Genomic DNA, 18,297 nt, shown 5'->3' on the forward strand with positions numbered 1-18,297 from the left:
GCTAAGTCGTCCAACATTGCAGGCGAGGCTCGAGTCAAACTTTTCTTCAAAGTTTTTTCAAAACCCGTCCTACAGCCGAAGCCATTTCGAATCAGTGTCGCTAAAATGCGTGAAATGCGTCCAAAGTGAGAAATTAAGTTTGATTGTTTCAGTTAATGCTTTCCTGAAATTTTCATATAATGTGTTGTATGTATTTATATAGCGCGTTTTTGCATATTGTATGCTTTAGTCATGACATATACGTTCAACACGCAGGTGTCGAAGCTTGTGACAACTTTTACCCTGGGCCGGATGGACTCAGAGTAGAAGGGCTCAAGAACTCATACGACTTCGGCGACAGCGTCACCCTCTCCTGCATCCAGATCGGGACTGAGCTGCAGCCTCGCGTCGAAAGGATCTATTGCTTGGGAAACCGCTGGTCTGAGTCTGCAATCCCAGTATGCGTTCCTGCGAAGAACGCAACTAATACCTCCCAAACTTACGGACTCACATCAACATAATCCTATTGGCGCTATAGCTTCCAGCAACACACGTGAACGCGTCTACTTCTTCGCTCATGAGAGTGTCTACCAATAAAACGTCTGCACATATTTTATGAGAAACTGTCTAAAGATTTCAACGGCGCCTAAGTCTAAATGTGTCATGAAGCCCCACGAACCCCTGCAACCCAAAAAGACTGCTGCTTAGGCGGGCCTTGGAGCTGAGCTCCTCGAGCAGGGCTTCGGTTCCGTTGTCAGTTCTTCGCCTTGGTGGAAGACTACAAGTCCGAGAGATTTCAATTTGTTATGGAAATAAGTAACGTGCGAGAACTGGTATTTGAAAGGCCACACCAAGAGGTGCTCCTGTTCCTCTCATTACGAAATAAAGAAGTGCTGGCCTGGAGAGCTGAATTGCGCTTTTAGACCCGTTAAAAATAATTTCAGCCATCGTTAAGTATCAGAATTCAAACTAAGAGAATTAATAGATGTTAATGAAGTAGGTTTATCAGTGCAGTTTCTCTGCATATACGTACCCTAATGAAGCAGCTCCAGATGATTTTATTAGCAAGTGTGACAAGGAATACCAGCTGCAAGCTCTCGTAGCCTTACCTGGCGACGGATTGCTCTTCTCCAACAATTCAGACCTGCACTGGTACCACGGTGAAGCCACCGCCCCTAGTTTCGCAATTCGAGTAAGGATTAACTCTTGCAGTTCGACACACATCTTGGCTGCCGGAGAGGGGAGACATCTAATCCCCTTAAGCATAGGCACGTTCCCTTAAAGTGTGTGCGCCATAGAAGGTGTGTGAGGTCCACCTTCAGGGCTCCTGTGGTGGCGCCAGTAAGCCACGTAATTCTTTAAAATCGTGGGCCCTGTCCCCAGGGTGATCGTAGACGCCCATATATAGAGTGAAATGCAAACTACTCGTTGCGCACGTGATCACTCACTTTCGGAGTTCTTTTCAAGGCAAAGCTCCTCCATCACACAGCCTGTGGCTCCCAGCCTGTGGCCTGTTGTGCCCGGGCAAGCCGCCTGGATTCGGCTCAGCCGAACATCACGCTTCTCCGGCTAATATCCCCTTTGCAAGTCCCTTTGCTGCTTCGCATTGCAGCGGCGCATTGCAAGGCAGCAACGGTAAGCTTCGTGTTGAAACGCCCGTAAAATTCCAGGCAGCTTGACGCCAGTCCCCTTGCGACGAATCGCTTTCGCGCCGCTGCAGATTTTAAACGGGCGATCAGCGCCTTCGCTGATTGGACCTTACGGGCAGCCATCACGTGCTGCCGGAATTTCGGATTGGGCAAAATGAGTGCCAACGGCTTTCCATACTATATAGGCAAGCGCACTGCCGCTGGAGACCTGAGACCTTTACAAGCGTTCGTCGAGTGCAGTGCCAGTCGCAAGGAGGGGACGCGTCGTAGTCTGCCCGGCCGTCGCTGTGCGACTACAGTTGTCTGGCAAGTAGTCCTCGGTACTTCTGCCGTTTTTGTGCTGTAAATAATGCCCTGTAAACAGTGGGTAATGACGCCTTTGTTCATCTCATCGGCGCTAACTCGGTTTCATCGCTACAGCCGAGGGAGCAGGCAGCCCTCGGTCACCAAACGGGTAACGAAAGCTACGGACCATACTCCTACGGCACAACAGGCCTCTGTACAAGTTTCCCGCTTATAATCGGCGGGTACCTCCAAGAACAGCAGCTTCTTCTCACTTTGGTTTGTATTATACTCTGTTGAACTCTAAAGGTAAGTATTGGTACAGCCGCTACTTACCCATAATTACCGAAAACAGATGCATGATAACACGTGTGCGCGATGCGCAACGCATTTGCACAGCTTGGGGAAAACAACTATTCAGATGTGTTGCCTGAGTGCGCCGAGACCGGCCACCTTGAAATACTGTCGACAGCAGGCCCACCGTTTCGGTCTACACTTCCGGTGACACGCATTACAAAACGCCGCTCCTTCAGTTTGTTCATGTGCCCCTTTCTAATACTTCTGCGTCCTATCGCACAGATGCAGTGATTCCCTTGCGCCGCGGCCGCTTTTCTACGTGCATTCATTTCCGCGCCGCTGTTCGTCCTGTTAATCGAGCATGCCCCGAATTTTGAAAGCGTAGGGTACGGCACGATCCCTACCAGCGATGTGGCTGGCTACACTTAACACTAATGGCAAAGCACAGCAGCTGGTAAATGGAATCGGGGCGGGAACCTTTGGAAAAGCAGCTGTGGTAAACCCTGCAATCGGAATCAGGCGTAAGGCCAAAAACGCCTGCGAATGAGTGCGGTTTAAACAGGGAAACGGCTCAGACCATTTACTCCTGCGCATAATAGCATCGCTGCTTACTTTATGGCGCGGATGTGACATTGTAGTTGGTTTTCATTGCGGTGTGTTAAACTGCAGGCGAAAAAATGCTACCCAGTCATAATAAAATGCTTTGTTGTGCTGTTTTGAGTTTCAGGTTGCATTGGTAACTAAAGGCATCATTCCCCAAACAGGAGTGGACTTTTTATGTGTATGTTAAAATTATAAAAGATGTTTTATTTTTCTTTAAAAAAAGGCAGTGATTTGCTGTGGCTGACTTCTTTGAAAAAGCTGAAAAACACATACAATTTCAACAAAGGCGTTTTCTTACAGAGCAACGCTTGGATGAACCGATATGTGGTCAATATAAAGACATGTATTTTTTTCCCCATTTTCTCCACTTTTGTGCATGATATTAGAAAATCAATTATTGTGAGCTCATCAACATGCTTCACATGTAGGTTTCTCTTTGAGGAGTAAGGAGATATGCGTGAGATGTGTCCAGTACGGAGACCTCATAGAATTACGCCGACAAAGAGCCATTATTGATTCCAATTATTCGGTAATGGACGTGACTATCGATGCAATTTGTTGCTCACCTCACTATTCCAAGAAGCTTCTTGTTCACTTCCCAGTTTACTCTCTACGAGCTTCATGCAGTTATTGCGAGGTTTGTTGATTTGCTTTTATTATAGCGTTAATGACCCGTGTACCGCATTTATCAACTTCCTCATTTCCGATATTTGCCACGTGCAGAACATTGCTATCTGTCCTTTTTCGGAAGCTGTTACTACACTGTGTACTATATATCTCCTATTATGGGTTCTATTGCATTTTTTAAAGGCGAAATCCTTTTCAGGTGCATGGGGAAAATCTCGCGTCGGCGAGATTTTTCCGCGACATTTCGCGAGTGACCGATACTGCGCCTTTCCTTTCTGTAAACCAATTATAGAACGCCAGCGAACCCTGATGGGTTCAACGAAACGCTGGTTGTGTTCGACAGGGGCGCGCGATGTACAGTCGTGAGAAAAAGTGGTATACAACACTCAGCCGCGGTGACGGAGTTCGGGAAAAAATTAGTTGTGGTTGAACTCTGGTTAACCCTAGTTTAATTGCGATAGCAACGGCGGAAGTCTCTTTTGCCTGCTACATTATTTCCCTATCACGCCCTATCAGTGTAAGGTGCTACATTGGAGACACTTATAAAGCTCATTCTTTAGGAGTGCGACGCGTGAGCGTAAGTTACCAGTCTTCTTCTTTCTCTTCTTCTTTTTCTTCGTCTTTCCTTCAGCTTTTCCTTCTTCTTCTTCACCTTTCTCTTCTCCTTCTTTTTCCTCTTTTCTTTTTCTTCTTCTCTTTCCTTCTTTTTTTTCTTCTTTCCTTCTTCTTCTTTTCCTTCTTTTTCTTCTTCTTATCCTTTTTCTTTTTCTTCTTATTTTCCTCCTCCTCCTCCTCCTCCTGGACAAGTTGTCGGGCCTCCTCTGCGCGTTGCAAGAATGGAGCTACGTCAGAGACGTCACTGTCGACGTGAGGTAGCATGGTAGCTACGTCACGACCGTACAGGAGGGAGTAAGCTGTCATGACGGTTGTTTCTTGTACGGCAGTAATGTAGGCGAACATGACGTATGGAAGTATGTCGTCTCATCGCTGTGTTCCGTGTCCACATACATACATGGCATATCTAGGTCTTGTTTAACAGCTCGGTCAACCCGTTCGTTCGGGGGTGATAAGCTGTAGCACGACGATGACTGGTGCAACTATAGCGCACTATCTGCTGCATGAGAAAGGACCTTGGGCCTCTTGCTATATTCGCCACGAGATCGACCTAAAGGTGGCGCCACCGTCGCTCCGATAGTGGGGATCGGCAGCCGGCGGTGCTCGCAGAAACGCACGCGGCGGATGTCTGATTCTGAGTTTACGGCGGGTTTGTTGGCGACGGAAACGTGCCTTATGCAATTCATTACGAATTTAAAGTTTAGAGTGTTTCACTATTGTAGAAAAAAATCCGTGGATTTCGCCAATGCAGCAAAAAAAAATACACGAATTTTAGGAAAACAAGGCATGCAACCACCCGTCTTTTAGATTTACTGGCATAGCTGTGCACGCTTTTTGCGTTGTACGGCGCTCTCAGGTCTGATACATGGGCCTAAACATAATATATCTTATCGCATTTTCAACAGCGCGCGCGTGTCTTATACGGGTGAGACAGGAAAATTTAGTGTCAAGCCCACGGAGATACAAGGTTCGTGCTCTGATCTGCAGTACTTTAGAATGAATCGAGGCAGCCTTGTTCATTATATCGTACTTGACTCGAGGATTAATCATGTTAAGTGTAGCACTTATAGCGTATTGCCCGACGGGCTGCCGTAGACTGAGTGGACATCAACTCTGGCTAGACAACTAGGCACAAGTATTCTCCAAAAATGAGATTACGCCGACACTGTACAGGAAACCTTGCCGCACAGGAAAGCGGACTGCTCATACTTGTAGAGCGGTGAGTGGACTGTTTGCCGAGCTCACAAGGCTGATGCTTTTTGCGGCAGATAATCTGGTGTTGCACTGTGAAATGACTCTGAATGATTTCCAGAAACCGAGGGAAGTATAAGGAATTTCTGATGTATGTGATATTTACAAATGGTAATTTAGTAGCGTAATAATTTTTTTTTTGCAATGACAATTTCACCATGTAGCGTATAATTTTCGGAAACATTTAAGAGCAAGCTACCAATAAGTATGCGAAGACACCGTAAAAACTGTGCTATGGTCGCTGTCATGTTCTGGCAAGTAATGTTTAAAGCTGAAGATTTCTTTATCATTGTAATTATTTTTGAGCAGTGACTTGGGGGGGAGGGCGATTCTATCGTTTACTTCTAAAACAGTTGCCGGATATAAAACTATCCTGAAAGAAATGGAGTACACCTTATATATGCGACTATAAATAAGTATTTGTTCCCGAACTTAACACCGATGGTTAAGCCCGTATAAAGAAATTTTACTCCCCTTGTCAGAAATAACCACTTTGCTCGAAAGACAACACAGACGAAAAGGGGCTCTGATGATTCTAATGGGCTACCAATGTACTTGATCTACTTGTATTTTGTAATATTTAGTGTAGCAGGTGCTAGGAAGATTTGTTTCTCAAACATTCCAGCATTTCTCTATAGCGAAATGTGCTCATTACCACTGTTACGGATGCGCAGAGCTCTTAAACAGAAAAGAAAAAAAAAAGAAAAGAAATGCATATATGGGTCTAACGCGCTGTGCGAAATCGGCTATATGAGAGATGACGTAGGGGCAGGCCTTGTTGTCGTTGACCACGTGCGATTTTTTAACGTGCAGCCAAATCTCACAGCCGACGAGCGCCTTTTGAAATGTTCGAGATCGAACCCCCCGTTCTAGAAATCAGCAGTAGAGCGCCCTACCACTGAGACATCGCGGCAGAGGTTTAACAGAAAAAAAAAGAGCTCAAACAACTCCCTCGCGAATTCAGAAGGCACAGAGTGGCTTGTTCAAACTGGATTTTTCTATGAAGCAGTCTGCGGTCGCATGTTTCAGTAGTTGCGGTATTCCAAACAGAAACGGGTATATACGATTTTTGAGCGTTTCATGAGGTTGCATTGACGGCAGCAACCTGTTTTGTTTTAAACCGGCGCCTAACGACAGCAGCGCTTCGTTTGAGACACCGCTTGTCAAAGAATATGAAGCACCTTAGACAGCGACTGATGATGTTCTTTCCAACGTGATATACTCGATCAAAGTGAACAAGTGTTTTTTTTTAATGAAGCGTGGCGTAATAGCCTCTTCATATTTTTTTGCAAGAGGCATACAGGTAAGCAAAAGCGCACAGAAACCGCGAAACCAACAAAACGCACTCTTGTACACGCCGCTCAAGCCCACGTAAATCACTGCGGGCTGGCACGCGACGTGAACACGCATCCACACTGAGTAGGGTTCGCCGATATGCCACTAGGTGGCGGCTGTGCTCGATCTCGAGGCTAATAGGTAGACAAGGTAGAGAAACAATCCTGTCATTCCTGTCATCTGAGGATTTCAGATTATTGGTTTCAGATAAGGAAGGTCATTTTGTTGTGCCAGGTAATATTTTCACGGAAAAAGCAGGGACTGCCGTAACAAGAAACTTTAAAAACGTCCGGCTTAACATTATTAGATAAAATAGCGAAGCTTTCAGGTTGTTGCAGGAGATGAATTTGGAACGCCTTCGGGAGTCAGTTAAGTCACAAAGAAGCCGTTTAGAAATTTTCTTTTCTGCTAAAACCCAAAAACCGGGAATTCCTTTCAGATGTATAGTTACGAACGCACCTCTTGGCAACATTCCGTATCGGGTTTTTGAAGAAATATTTGGACATGCTTGTAGTTGATGATCCTTTTTTTAGTCTCTTATTCAGGGGTCATTGTAGAGTATTTGCTGCGTTATAAGCCCGGTTCAAGTGGAATGTTCAGAATTGATGTCCAAGATTTGTTTTATTCTCTTCCTCGGGATAGGCCCTCGCAGTATGCTAGAAATTGTATAACGATTGATAATGATTAAGAGGGGTTTATTTCGGATTGTGGGGTGTTTGTTGAATCTTTTTTTGGAACTGTTAACGTTTTATTTGCAGTCGACTTCTGTGGAATGGGAGGGTGAACTGTATGTATGCTCAAAAAGCAGGGGTATGCATAGGTTCAAAAATATCCCCCGTACTAATATTGCCGGGGTGGCGCAGTGGTTATGGCGCTCGACTACTGTTCCGAAGGACGCGGGATCGAATCCCGGCCTCGGCGGCCACTTTTCGATGGAGGCGAAAAGCAAGGCGCCCGTGTGCTGTGCGATGTCAGTGCACGTTAAAGAACCCCAGGTGGTCGAAATTTCCGGAGTCCTCCACTACGACGCCTCTCATAGCCTGAGTTGCTTTGGGACGTTAAACCCCATAAACCAACCATTTTTCTTTGCTATGCAGATAGGGCAATAAAGAGTAGCTGGGGGTTATGGGTAAAACAGGTTTTTAAGGTCTGTTGATGATAATTTAATTTTTGTGGAAGGGGACTTAATGGGACAGGTCGGTGAAGCTTTCGAGGTCTTCGACAGTTGCGGGCAAGGTTTGAAGTTTACTTTCGAGGTACCGAGCGGCTCGGAGTTGCAATTTTTGGATTTAAGGTTAGTATTAAAGATAGATCATGTATGCGCCTCTTTCCGGCAGCGTTCGGAGAAGCCGTTACTTAGCTACAAATCAGTCCACTCAAAATTGATGAAATGTGGTATAGCTGTCGCGCGCTCGGGATCTGCCATTTTAAAATCATGTGTGCATGAAATGATTAGTAGTTTTGGCCAGCAGATTAACAGATTAAGATGGGCAGCATATCCAAATCAGCTAATCGTGCTTCCCAGTAATAAAATTTTAAGAAAACTAAAGTTGGTCGATAGTTCTCAGCCACACGAGCCGGGCAGTAGAAAGAAATTACGCGGTCATACCGTATACGTACACCGGTTGTCTCATAGGATCAAGATATGGTGTTGATGTGGTATTTTCAGACCCCAAGAAACTTGCTAAGATATGTGCCATAGCAGACAGAAGAATGAAGTTTAAGAATCAGCAAAAAATAGGCGAGAGGAGGTCGTTTCAAATATATTACCAGATTACGTTCTCACCATGTGCTGAAGGCGTGATGTATGACATTGAATTTTCTTGCGGAAAGAGGTGCTTAGGCCAAGCGGGTAAATGTATTAAAACCCGTCTACACCAACATAATACATCATTGGAAAATGCCCCGTCTTCGAACCTTGCCCTGCACTACAGGGACTGCCCTTTAAGTAATGATCCACAATTTCCTGATAATAAACTATGCACACCTGGTTTCAACAACACTAAAATAATCTACAGGCATAGGGGCCAACATGCCAGGGAGTTATCTGAAACATATCACATTCATAGAGAAGGGGATAGTTGCTTGAGCACGCATCGATGATCTGCTTGATAGGGAAATAGTATATCTGGATTCGTATGATTAGACTGCTGCTTGCTTGGGGCGCGCATGCATCCTGGTCCTTTAAAAAATGTAAAGTATCAGCTCCGATTTCTTTTCCATTAAACCTTCAGTTGTAAGTCAGCGCTTGTACGTTATTCTCTTCTTCTGTTTGTCTTAAGTCGCGGCGCTGTTTTTTTTATTTTACCCTGTATTTTATTTTAAACGCACATTTCAAGAAAATGAACTGCAAGTCGTCTTGGGCATTATTCCGCAGGAGACAACATTGTTTGGGGCTTAAATTTAATGCCCATGCTCTCCCCCAAATCCTCATGTGCTTTTCGGTACGACACTGCCAGCGAAATTCCGTCTTTCATTCTTAGCATTACCTTCTTCAGAAAGTTTGAAAACTTTCTGAATACAAATATGCTGTAAGACTAAAATAAACTCTAAAACATCCAAAGTCATGTCACAAATTGCCCTACAATCATTTCACGACGAGCTCGTTAAAGAATTCATATCCGCCATGCGCAGTTTCAATATAAAAATAGCTCCCCTATTTTGTGCTTATCACTGTCTCTTTTGGACGCTAAACCATATAAACCAAGCTTAGCATGCAATGTTACCAGATGGTCAATTTGGTAGAATGTGAGAAGATGCACTGATATTATCGCTCAGGAAACATCAGGGACATTAATTTCGTGCCCATTAACACATATTTCAGGTTGATTAACAGTTATATCGCTGTTGGAATACATGAACTACACATTACGTAGCGGGAAAGGGTAAGCGAGAGTGAAAGCTCAACAAACATATTGAGTCATGGGATGCGAAAGATTGCTTCGGGACCCTTGCACGTATGCTGCAATTGTTTCACGACGGCACACAGCAGAGATGCCAGGTCATGGCATCAGCTGGAAAGTTTACAGTAAAGGTATTTGTCATTGTGATACACCTTTTTGCCGAAGCTGTGTAAACAGTTGAAACATGAGAAAGCTGTAAAGGAATGAAATTACGAACAGTGTCAATATTATTTACCGAACCGCGCGTGCAAGCCCACGTAAAATACGCATATCAAACTACACAGTGAAGCTTCTTTTCTTATTAGTAAGTTCCAAGCATTGCTATTTCCCAATGTTAAGCTTTGGTTTGTAAAAGCTGCACTGACAGTCGACTTAGCGTTTCATTCGATAAACGTATTTCATACACGGGCAGCAACAACACGTGGGCTACCAGCAATATATGCCTAGTGTGTGTTAGGAGCATTAAAAATAAATGCGGGTGGAAGGCATGTTTTCAGAAACAGAGGACAGATTTATCGACGCACCATTTCTTTGTTATAAAGCTTTTTAAAAAGATCTCAGCGTTTCCTTTTGTGCGGCTATTTTTTAAAGCACATTCTCGTACTAGCGAGCGCAATGAGGGTAGAGTGTTCTGAGTCTTCGACGCCCAAGTTGCTGGATTTCCATCTTTTTTGCGATACGTTTTTTCGGCCATCTTAACAATAACGATCCCGCACGTATTGCATGAGATCGCTCGTCTTTACCACATTAGCATATTCCTTCGGTGTTCACATTTCACCCGGTTAACACATAGAACCTAAAAGGAATAGTGTGTTAGTGAAGGCCGTAAAAAACACTCCAAAGCGTAAAAGTTAACGCGAAACCACGCAAAACTAAACGCTAGGCAAAACAAGCAAATAGCGTCAGGAGTGGGTCCGCTCTTATCTAGCTGCGCACCAACCGGCGAGTACTTGTTGCACCATATGGTTGTGCACATAGGCCTTCCCTTCACAACCGCGCCAGTCAAAAAAGCTGAGCTAAACTGCTAGAAATGAAGCGTAGTTCGCAAGAAAACATTTCTCAGCTTCCCTTTGCTGAAAGCTGTCCTGGGCCGGCTTGCACGATAAAGTCCGAGCTAAGTCCAGACTTAGATTGTGTCTTTAGAAAGACCAAGCTTATTTAAGACGGCTCGTGTTCCGAACGTCGAACGCTTTGGGTTCATGTTCACCAGAGTGGCTTCCCAGAACGGCCTCAGCAACCACTTGGGGCATTTTTCCTCGTAACACAACCTTGAGCCGCAAAAAGCAATGGCACGGATTTTACACAACGCAAAATTGACGGAATGTGTACATCTTACAGCAGGGACAGTGCCAGCGCATCCCTGTATTTTCCTAATTTCTCTACTTAGACATCTGGCGTCCTTGTGTCTTAACCAAGACAGCACTAGAGTCGTAATCATACAAGCGACTTATTCAAGTCAGGACTGAAGCCCAATCTTGACTCCAGTCTTAAGCGGCCATGCTAGTGGCCTATTCTTTAGACTCCAGTTAAGTCTGGACTTAGCTATAACAGTCTTAAGATTGTTTTGTGCAAGCGGGCCCTGGTGTCACAAACTGACCCCTCCCATGACGTGCGCACCGGTGCCTGTTAGCGAGCTGCGTAATTCAAGCGACCGGCCGGCGGGGTCAGTTTTAAATGCAGCGTTGTTCGGCAAAAAAAAAAAAAAGAGAAGAAAACGTTCCTCATTTTGCCGTCCTGACAAACTGCCGTATTGCCGCTTCAAAGGCTAAGGGAGACTCGAAAATACGTGGTCTGTTGTCACGAACAAACACGCCGCGCGTGTCGACGGCTGCGCCCTTCCGCACTATCCTTTGTTCTACACCGGAGGTACCTGCGCGCACAGCGCGCGCAACCAATGCTGGTCGCACCATCCGCTCTAATTTACCAAATCCTTTCTCTATGCGCTTGCTGCTAACGTCGCCGCCGATTCCTTAGTTCATTTGTGGTCACAAGCCAGCCCAATAAAAAGTATACTACAGTGAATTTCAATACTCCTCATTTGTCGCCAACAGCACTGTCCCTCTACGGGACAATAGTACAAAAACGCGTGTCGGCACTGGGGTTTGATTTGGTTTACGGGCTGTAATGTCCCAAACCAACTCAGGCTATGAACACCGCACTGGATGGCTCCGGAAATTTCGACCACCTGGGGTTCATTAACGTGCTTAGACATCGCACAACACACGGGCGCCTAGATTTTCTCCTCCATCGAAAAGCAATTAGGTATTCGCGCTTTGAAAGCTGACGGCACCGGCGAAAGCCTTAGAAGTGGCAGGCGTAGCCAGTTTTAACAACTAGTGTGTCGAGGCTGGACCGGGCAGACCCGTGTATAAAAAGTTCGAGGACACTTTGGCGACTAAAGTGATGAAAGGCGAAAGCCTGAGTGCTGCATTCTGCTACGCGACTGTAGCGCGTGTAGCGATGAATGCTGCTATGAATAATGCTATGCTATGAATGCTGCTATGACTACTCTCACATTCTTCGAGTGCATTTATTCAGTGAATTCTGCTTAGCAGCGACGAGACCGCGCTCCTTGCATCTTCGCAGTTGTTCTACATTTGCTGTTGTGTGGTTGATTTTACCGGGGGCGCGGCTATAATCAGTGATTAATAATTATGCGCAACTGTCACTAATTAGTAAATAATAATTATGAATTGCCTAGCTAGCATTATAATTATTATTCAATTAGTACTAGTACATAAATATTTATTTAGTCATTAATTAGTAATTGGTCATTAATTGGTATATGGCCTAATAAAGCATGCATTCACGCATACTGTAGTAGTGCTCTCTGATTGGTCGTGACGGGATGGAGGTCTCGAACCAGCGGGTCTAATTAAGTAATAATAATTAATTAGTAATTGATCATTGATTGGCATATGGTCATATGTGGCACGCATTCGCGCATAATGTGGTGGTTCTCTGTGATTGGTCGATACCTCCATGACGTCATTCCATCTCGACCAATCAGAGCCGCCGCAAAAGTGTGACACTTTTGCTGATGACAACGGTGAGGCAATAAAGGCTTTCGCCTTAATAAAGGAGAGTCATGCATCTAGTTGGACCATGGTGAAGGTCACCGCAGGACAGAGCTCGCGGGAACCAGAGAGCCACTTCTCGCCTTGCACGGCGGCAAGAAGTACGGGAAATATGCGTCGAAACGTCACTGCCGAATTGGCGTTGACAACTGTGGCTTTGAATTGACCACAATTATGTCGACGCGTAGGCAACACAGGCGAAAGGAAAGGTTGCGTCCTCGTGTTTGCTTTACCCGCTCTCTGTAAAAGAGGGCCCTGTGTGCAGGTTAAATCTTGGGCAAAGTCCAGAATTTTGTCAAGTGAATTGTAGCCACTTGGGTCACTGTGTGCTAACCTTCAGTAAATTTAAGGGGGTGTGGCAGCCAGCAAATAACAAATCAGGTTGATACTAGCCGCAATTAGCTATGATTCGAATAAGGATTGCCCCAGGGCACAAACACTGGGTGCGAGGGTCTGGTAGAGTGTTCTGAGCGGAGACTTAACGCGTCCCCTGCTGCTAGTCCGAGGTAGCCAAATCTATGTTTTGCCAACCTTCTGTATGTGCTGTAAGTATTGTAAGGTTTTATGTACATAAACTTCACTTCATCTATTTGCTGTCTTCAAGTGTCGCTTTCTCATAATTCTTCGTTGTTCCACATCTCTCTTCAGAAGCACTGGCCCTTTGCGTCGTTAATGACCACCATCGAGTTTATTTTGATAGCAATACGTTTCTGCATGCGTTTTGCTCATAGTAACATTACTGCTGAATTGACCTTGATCAAGGTGGGTCGAATGAGATCTGAAAGACACGTGCATTAGAGCAGCGAAGTGGCCGTGACAACTGTGAAATTTACCGAAAGCGTCATGGCAGTCAGTCCCATTGGCTCCGCAGCGACCCTCTCTCCCGCTGTTGCCAAGCAGCCTCGCAGGACTGGCGAATCAGAGGCTCTGAAATCCTACCATTTTCGCGCCGCTTTCGCGCCGCCGGAGGCTGGCGGACGCATGGCCGGACTCGGAGCGGCGGCGGCACTAAAGTTCAGCTACGGGTGACGGCAGCCAAGAATGCTGCGTCTCCACGGTCGGTTTTGAAACGATGACCCTGTTGATGGAGCTCATCCACCGTTGCTGGATTGCGCAACGACGAGGAGTTCTCTTTCAGCCAAATTGTGGAGTAGATAAAGTCGTCGTACATTGTGATTATAAACAATGTCCTTGTGCGCTCACTGTAATTATATTTAGTTGTGCTTCGCCTTGTCTAATGCGTTCCATGACTGCTCTGTGGCAAGCATTTACTCATCATTTAGCACTGCGTCGGTCATTTCTAATCAGCAGCTTTCCTTCACTCTGCCTATTATTGAGGTGACTCAAAATTCGCACAGAAAGCACAAAGACCAAAATCCCAGTGTTCACAAGGAATATCTAAGAGCAAATAAATCACACCACAATCGCTTGTACCTTTCACATGCACCAGATTACGCGGCTGACATATTTCAGAGTTCTTTTTTTTCTCATTCTTCTGCGCGACGTGAGTAAAGATCCTTTGATAAAAGCATAAGATGTACAGTCAGCTAAATTACGGCGCGAATATGCCTTAGCTGCGTTCGCTTCGTGCAGATTATTACGTTAACACATTGCAACCAGAATGTAAGCAAATGTTATGGACATTCTCAACAGTGTGAGATGAAGCTTTATAATTAAGAGATTTCACATGCTAATTTATGCGCGATAACTGGGATGTCATCATCGTGCGCGGTAGGTGCCTTCACTTTCGTGAATTAGTTTTCGATAAGTCGATAACTTTCAGTCTTGCCTGAAAGATATCTGATGTCTTAAGAGGCATCACCGTTTTTCGTACGCACAGGAACCATTGTGTTTGCGCCATCGTAATCAGTGTAGACATAGTCATGGTAGAGCATTCGGGCTGGTTTTTTAGCCGGAATATCAAATATGCAGTCAAGTGTATTAAGACTGCCGTTAAAAATATCTAATAGTCCTTGCAGGTTACACCGCGCAGCTTAGTCTGAAGCCAACAGCCATAGAAACCGAGGAAAGCAAATGGTAAAGTAGTAATTTATTAACACGAAAGCGTTACTTCGCTATGTTCACAGATTTCTGTCCGCAAACCGTGTCCGCAGACCGCGTCCGCAAAATCGTGTCCGCAGCAGTTGCGAGTAATTGAGAAGTGGCAGATGTTATTGAGTGGTGCTTATAGATAGAGGTCGACGTAATGTTGCTGCAGAAAAATAATTAGGCGAATAATTCATCAGGTAATTAATTACAGGCAAAAAATTTTAAATTTGTCCATAGTACTTGTAATTGAGAAGTGGTGGAGGTTAATGAGTGGTGTCAATTGATAGAGCGTAACGTAATGTTTTGTCCGAAGTAATAGTTAGGCCAATAAGGTAATTAGGTAATTAATTAGAGGCAAACACGCACAATCGTGTCTGCTGCAGTTGTGAACGAGAAGTCGTAGAGGTTAATGAGTGGTGCCAATCGATAGAGAGTGATGCAATGTCTCATCGAACAAGAAAGCCGTGAGAATTCCTTTTTTGCTACAAACTGTTGGTTCATTGAATATTGTTTTGGCCATTGTTTAAACCTTGATCTGGCTTAATATATTAAGTTGTGCTTTTTGTGTAACTCTTGCCCCTATTTACTCTATCTGGAATACTTGCTTTATTATATTTATAGTCTTTTTATCACAGTGTTTGTTGATTGTCGGTTCTCCCTTTTGTCATTTATAGAGTCGTCTTTTATCACTGTCGTGCCATAGCATTTTTTTTTCTATTATTATTATGCAGCGTAATTTGGATAACTAGCTATAAATATTTCCATTGTGCGTAAAAAGTGAATTTCTTGGACTTATTCCTCAATCACACACTGACACACGCACTTCACGGGTTGGGTTGGTCGGCCTAACTTTTAACTGTGCTCTCAAACCTCATAGAGTGACGGCGGTTAACCGTGAAGGGAATTCTGTGGCTCTGCTGACTGTAAAGACGGGGGTTTGTGACAAAGGTACTACCATGAACTTAACCTAAGTTCATATTTTGCTAGAACCGACAAGTTTAAACACATTTTCCCCCGTACGATCGAGTCATAAAACAGGCTACCTTGTTCATATCGCTCTCTTCCATTGCATGAATTTGTTCAATCAATCAGCCACTGCAGATAATTGTCTTCGTGAACACAAAGCAATTATTAGTTTGCTTGTTGGCTTCCTAGTATTATTAATTTGCATTGTATATATTGCTCTGCAGTTTTTAATTTTTGAATATTCACCACCCCCTCCACCTCCTTCCATAGCTCCAGGTGGAGCTACAGTGTGCAAAAATAAAAATAACGCCCGGCGTCCAGATATTGCGTACCGGGCTTCACCAGACTTGCCCTCATGTTCCACTACGGTCAGTCTCCAACGTCTGGCTGGCAGTTCAGACGGATATCATGCACCTCATTACCTCAAGCACACAATCACCCGACGTAAAATGCAGCGTAAACGGCAATTCGTTCGATTTTGTTTATGTAGTTTAACATTCAAAAGGGACTGTCGTTTCTTCTGACGGACGAATCACAACATAAAAACGTAACAACTGTTTATTTGATTGGCTGTGCTATGGAACGAGCATACCAATCGTCTCAGTAGCGGAAGCAAAAAGCCGAACTTCCCAGCCGGGCAGCCTGGTTTTGTAGCCACCATCGGTGATGCATGCCTCGGGTCACGCAGCGGACGCACTGTTTTATCGGTAACGCAGTCCAGCGTGTGGCCGTGTTACGCTGGGCCGGATCATAACAAGACGGAGGCTGCGCGGAAATATACGCACAGTGTGTCGCCACAATACCGTTAAACTCATCAACACGTACCGCTTACTTTAGTTTGTACATATAAACTGAAGTTTAATCCCTTATTCCTGCCATCCTCAAAGTCGTCTCCAGACCGCCTCTTGCGGGAAGAAATAATAACAATAATTGGTTCACGGGAAAGGAAAGGCGCAGTATCATTCACATTTATTTCTGTGGACACCAGAACCACGCCGTAAGGGGAGGGAAGAATGTGGGAGTGAAAGTGGAAAGAGAGAAAGAGGAACCGTATTGGAGGGCTACGTAGTAATTTTGACCTCCTGGGGATCTTTAACGTGCGCTGACATCGCACAGCACACGGATGCCTCTTCGTTTCGCCTGCAACGAAACGCAGCCGCCGCGGTCGGGATCGAACCCGGGTACTCGGGCACAGTGATCGGGCGTCGTACCACTGCGCCACCCCGGCGGGCAATGTGCAAGAAGAAAGCATTCGAGATTTTGGCACCTTCAACTCGGGTCATCTACTAGAAGTTAAGAAGAAAGCATCCGAGATTTCGGCACCTTCTACTCGGGTCACCCACTAGAAGTTTACTTAAAGAGTGACTTCTTTTTTTCTGGCTGGCTAGTGCTTGTGGAGTGGTTTCTTTTTTCGTTTTGCGGAGCTTCTTGGCCACAGATTCTGCAACTGAGGGGTTAAAAGAAAGCACGAATAACCTGCCTTTGGCAACCGTCTCATTTGAATGTAAGAACTGGACAGCAACATATGGATGAATTTAACAACGCGGATTTAAAACAAGCGGAGGTTATACCCCGCTTTACCACCTTGGAATGGGATGAATCGAAAGGCAGCAAAGCTTTCTTTGACCTGGGCTGAAAGGCCGAGCACACATTATCACTTTGTTAAAAAAAAAAAAAAGAGCTTTTAATCTAAGAGCTCAATGGCCCCATTTTGCGAGCGTTCCAGAGTGAAATTGAGAAAGTGCGAACAAGAAAAGTCATCTAATACCTTGTATTCTTCTGCGATAACATCATAAGATGAAAGTTTCAGTATAATTAAAAAATCATGGACATAAGAATGAGTCTTTGTAATAAAGGGTAGTATTAGTTTCAACTCGAGCGTGCGGGCCAAAGGGGCAAGAAAGATTTTGTAAAGCACTGTGCTGTGCGACACTGGATCCAACACATATACACTTTTTTCTGGACAGACAATTTCTTGCCAAAGGAAAAAATGATAGACCCAAGATAAAAACAGAGCAGCTCCATAATAGAAACTGGCGACACGCCACAAGACTTCTGGAAACCAACTATGCCTGCATCATCAATCGGTCCTCCTACTGCTTAGAAAAGTTCTACGTGAGTATTCGTGGAAAGCAACTATTCCATATCAACGGCCATTGCCCAGTTGGCACCTGCTACACTTAAGTTGAGGACAACCAAGAGGGCTATTGAACGAAAAATGATAGGGATAACATTAAGAGATAAGAAGCGGGCAGAGTGGGTCAGAGAAGTAACTCAAGTTACCGACATTCTAGTGGAAATTAAGAAGAAGAAATGGGCATGGGCAGGACATGTAGTGCGAAGAGAGGATAACCGATGGTCGCTTAGGGTAACAAACTGGATTCCAAGAGAAGGAAAGCGTAGCAGGGGGCGGCAGAAAGTTTGGTGGGCGGATGAGGTTAAGAAGTTCGCAGGGGTCAAGTGGGTGCAGCTAGCACAGAACCGGGTTATTTGGAGAAATATGGGAGAGGCATTCGCCCTCCTGTGGGTATAGTCAGGCTGTTGATGATTATTATTATTATTATTATTATTATTATTATTATTATTATTATTGTTATTATTATTATTATTATTATTATTATTATTATTATTATTATTATTATTATTATTATTATTATTATTATT

At 44.6% G+C, this 18,297-nt stretch overlaps 1 protein-coding gene across 4 annotated transcripts in view; it reads left to right on the forward strand.

The window, feature by feature from the left end:
* LOC146202230 (complement factor H-like) overlaps window positions 1-780 on the forward strand; it is a 277,186-nt gene extending 276,406 nt beyond the window's left edge. For 2 of the 4 annotated variants that reach the window (XM_084588028.1, XM_084588029.1), the window contains one exon: window positions 256-778. In XM_084588028.1, coding sequence (XP_084444154.1) covers window positions 256-500 — 245 coding nt within the window. In that variant the 3' untranslated portion in view covers window positions 501-778. Of the gene's footprint in view, window positions 1-255 lie in introns of all 4 variants that reach the window. The other 2 variants (XM_084588027.1, XM_084588026.1) reach the window with 2 other exon arrangements.
* The last annotated feature ends 17,517 nt before the right edge of the window (window positions 781-18,297 follow it).

Source organism: Amblyomma maculatum, chromosome 1, assembly GCF_055883805.1.
Source record: "Amblyomma maculatum isolate TAMU_Amacu chromosome 1, ASM5588380v1, whole genome shotgun sequence".
Classification (NCBI taxonomy): domain Eukaryota; kingdom Metazoa; phylum Arthropoda; class Arachnida; order Ixodida; family Ixodidae; genus Amblyomma; species Amblyomma maculatum.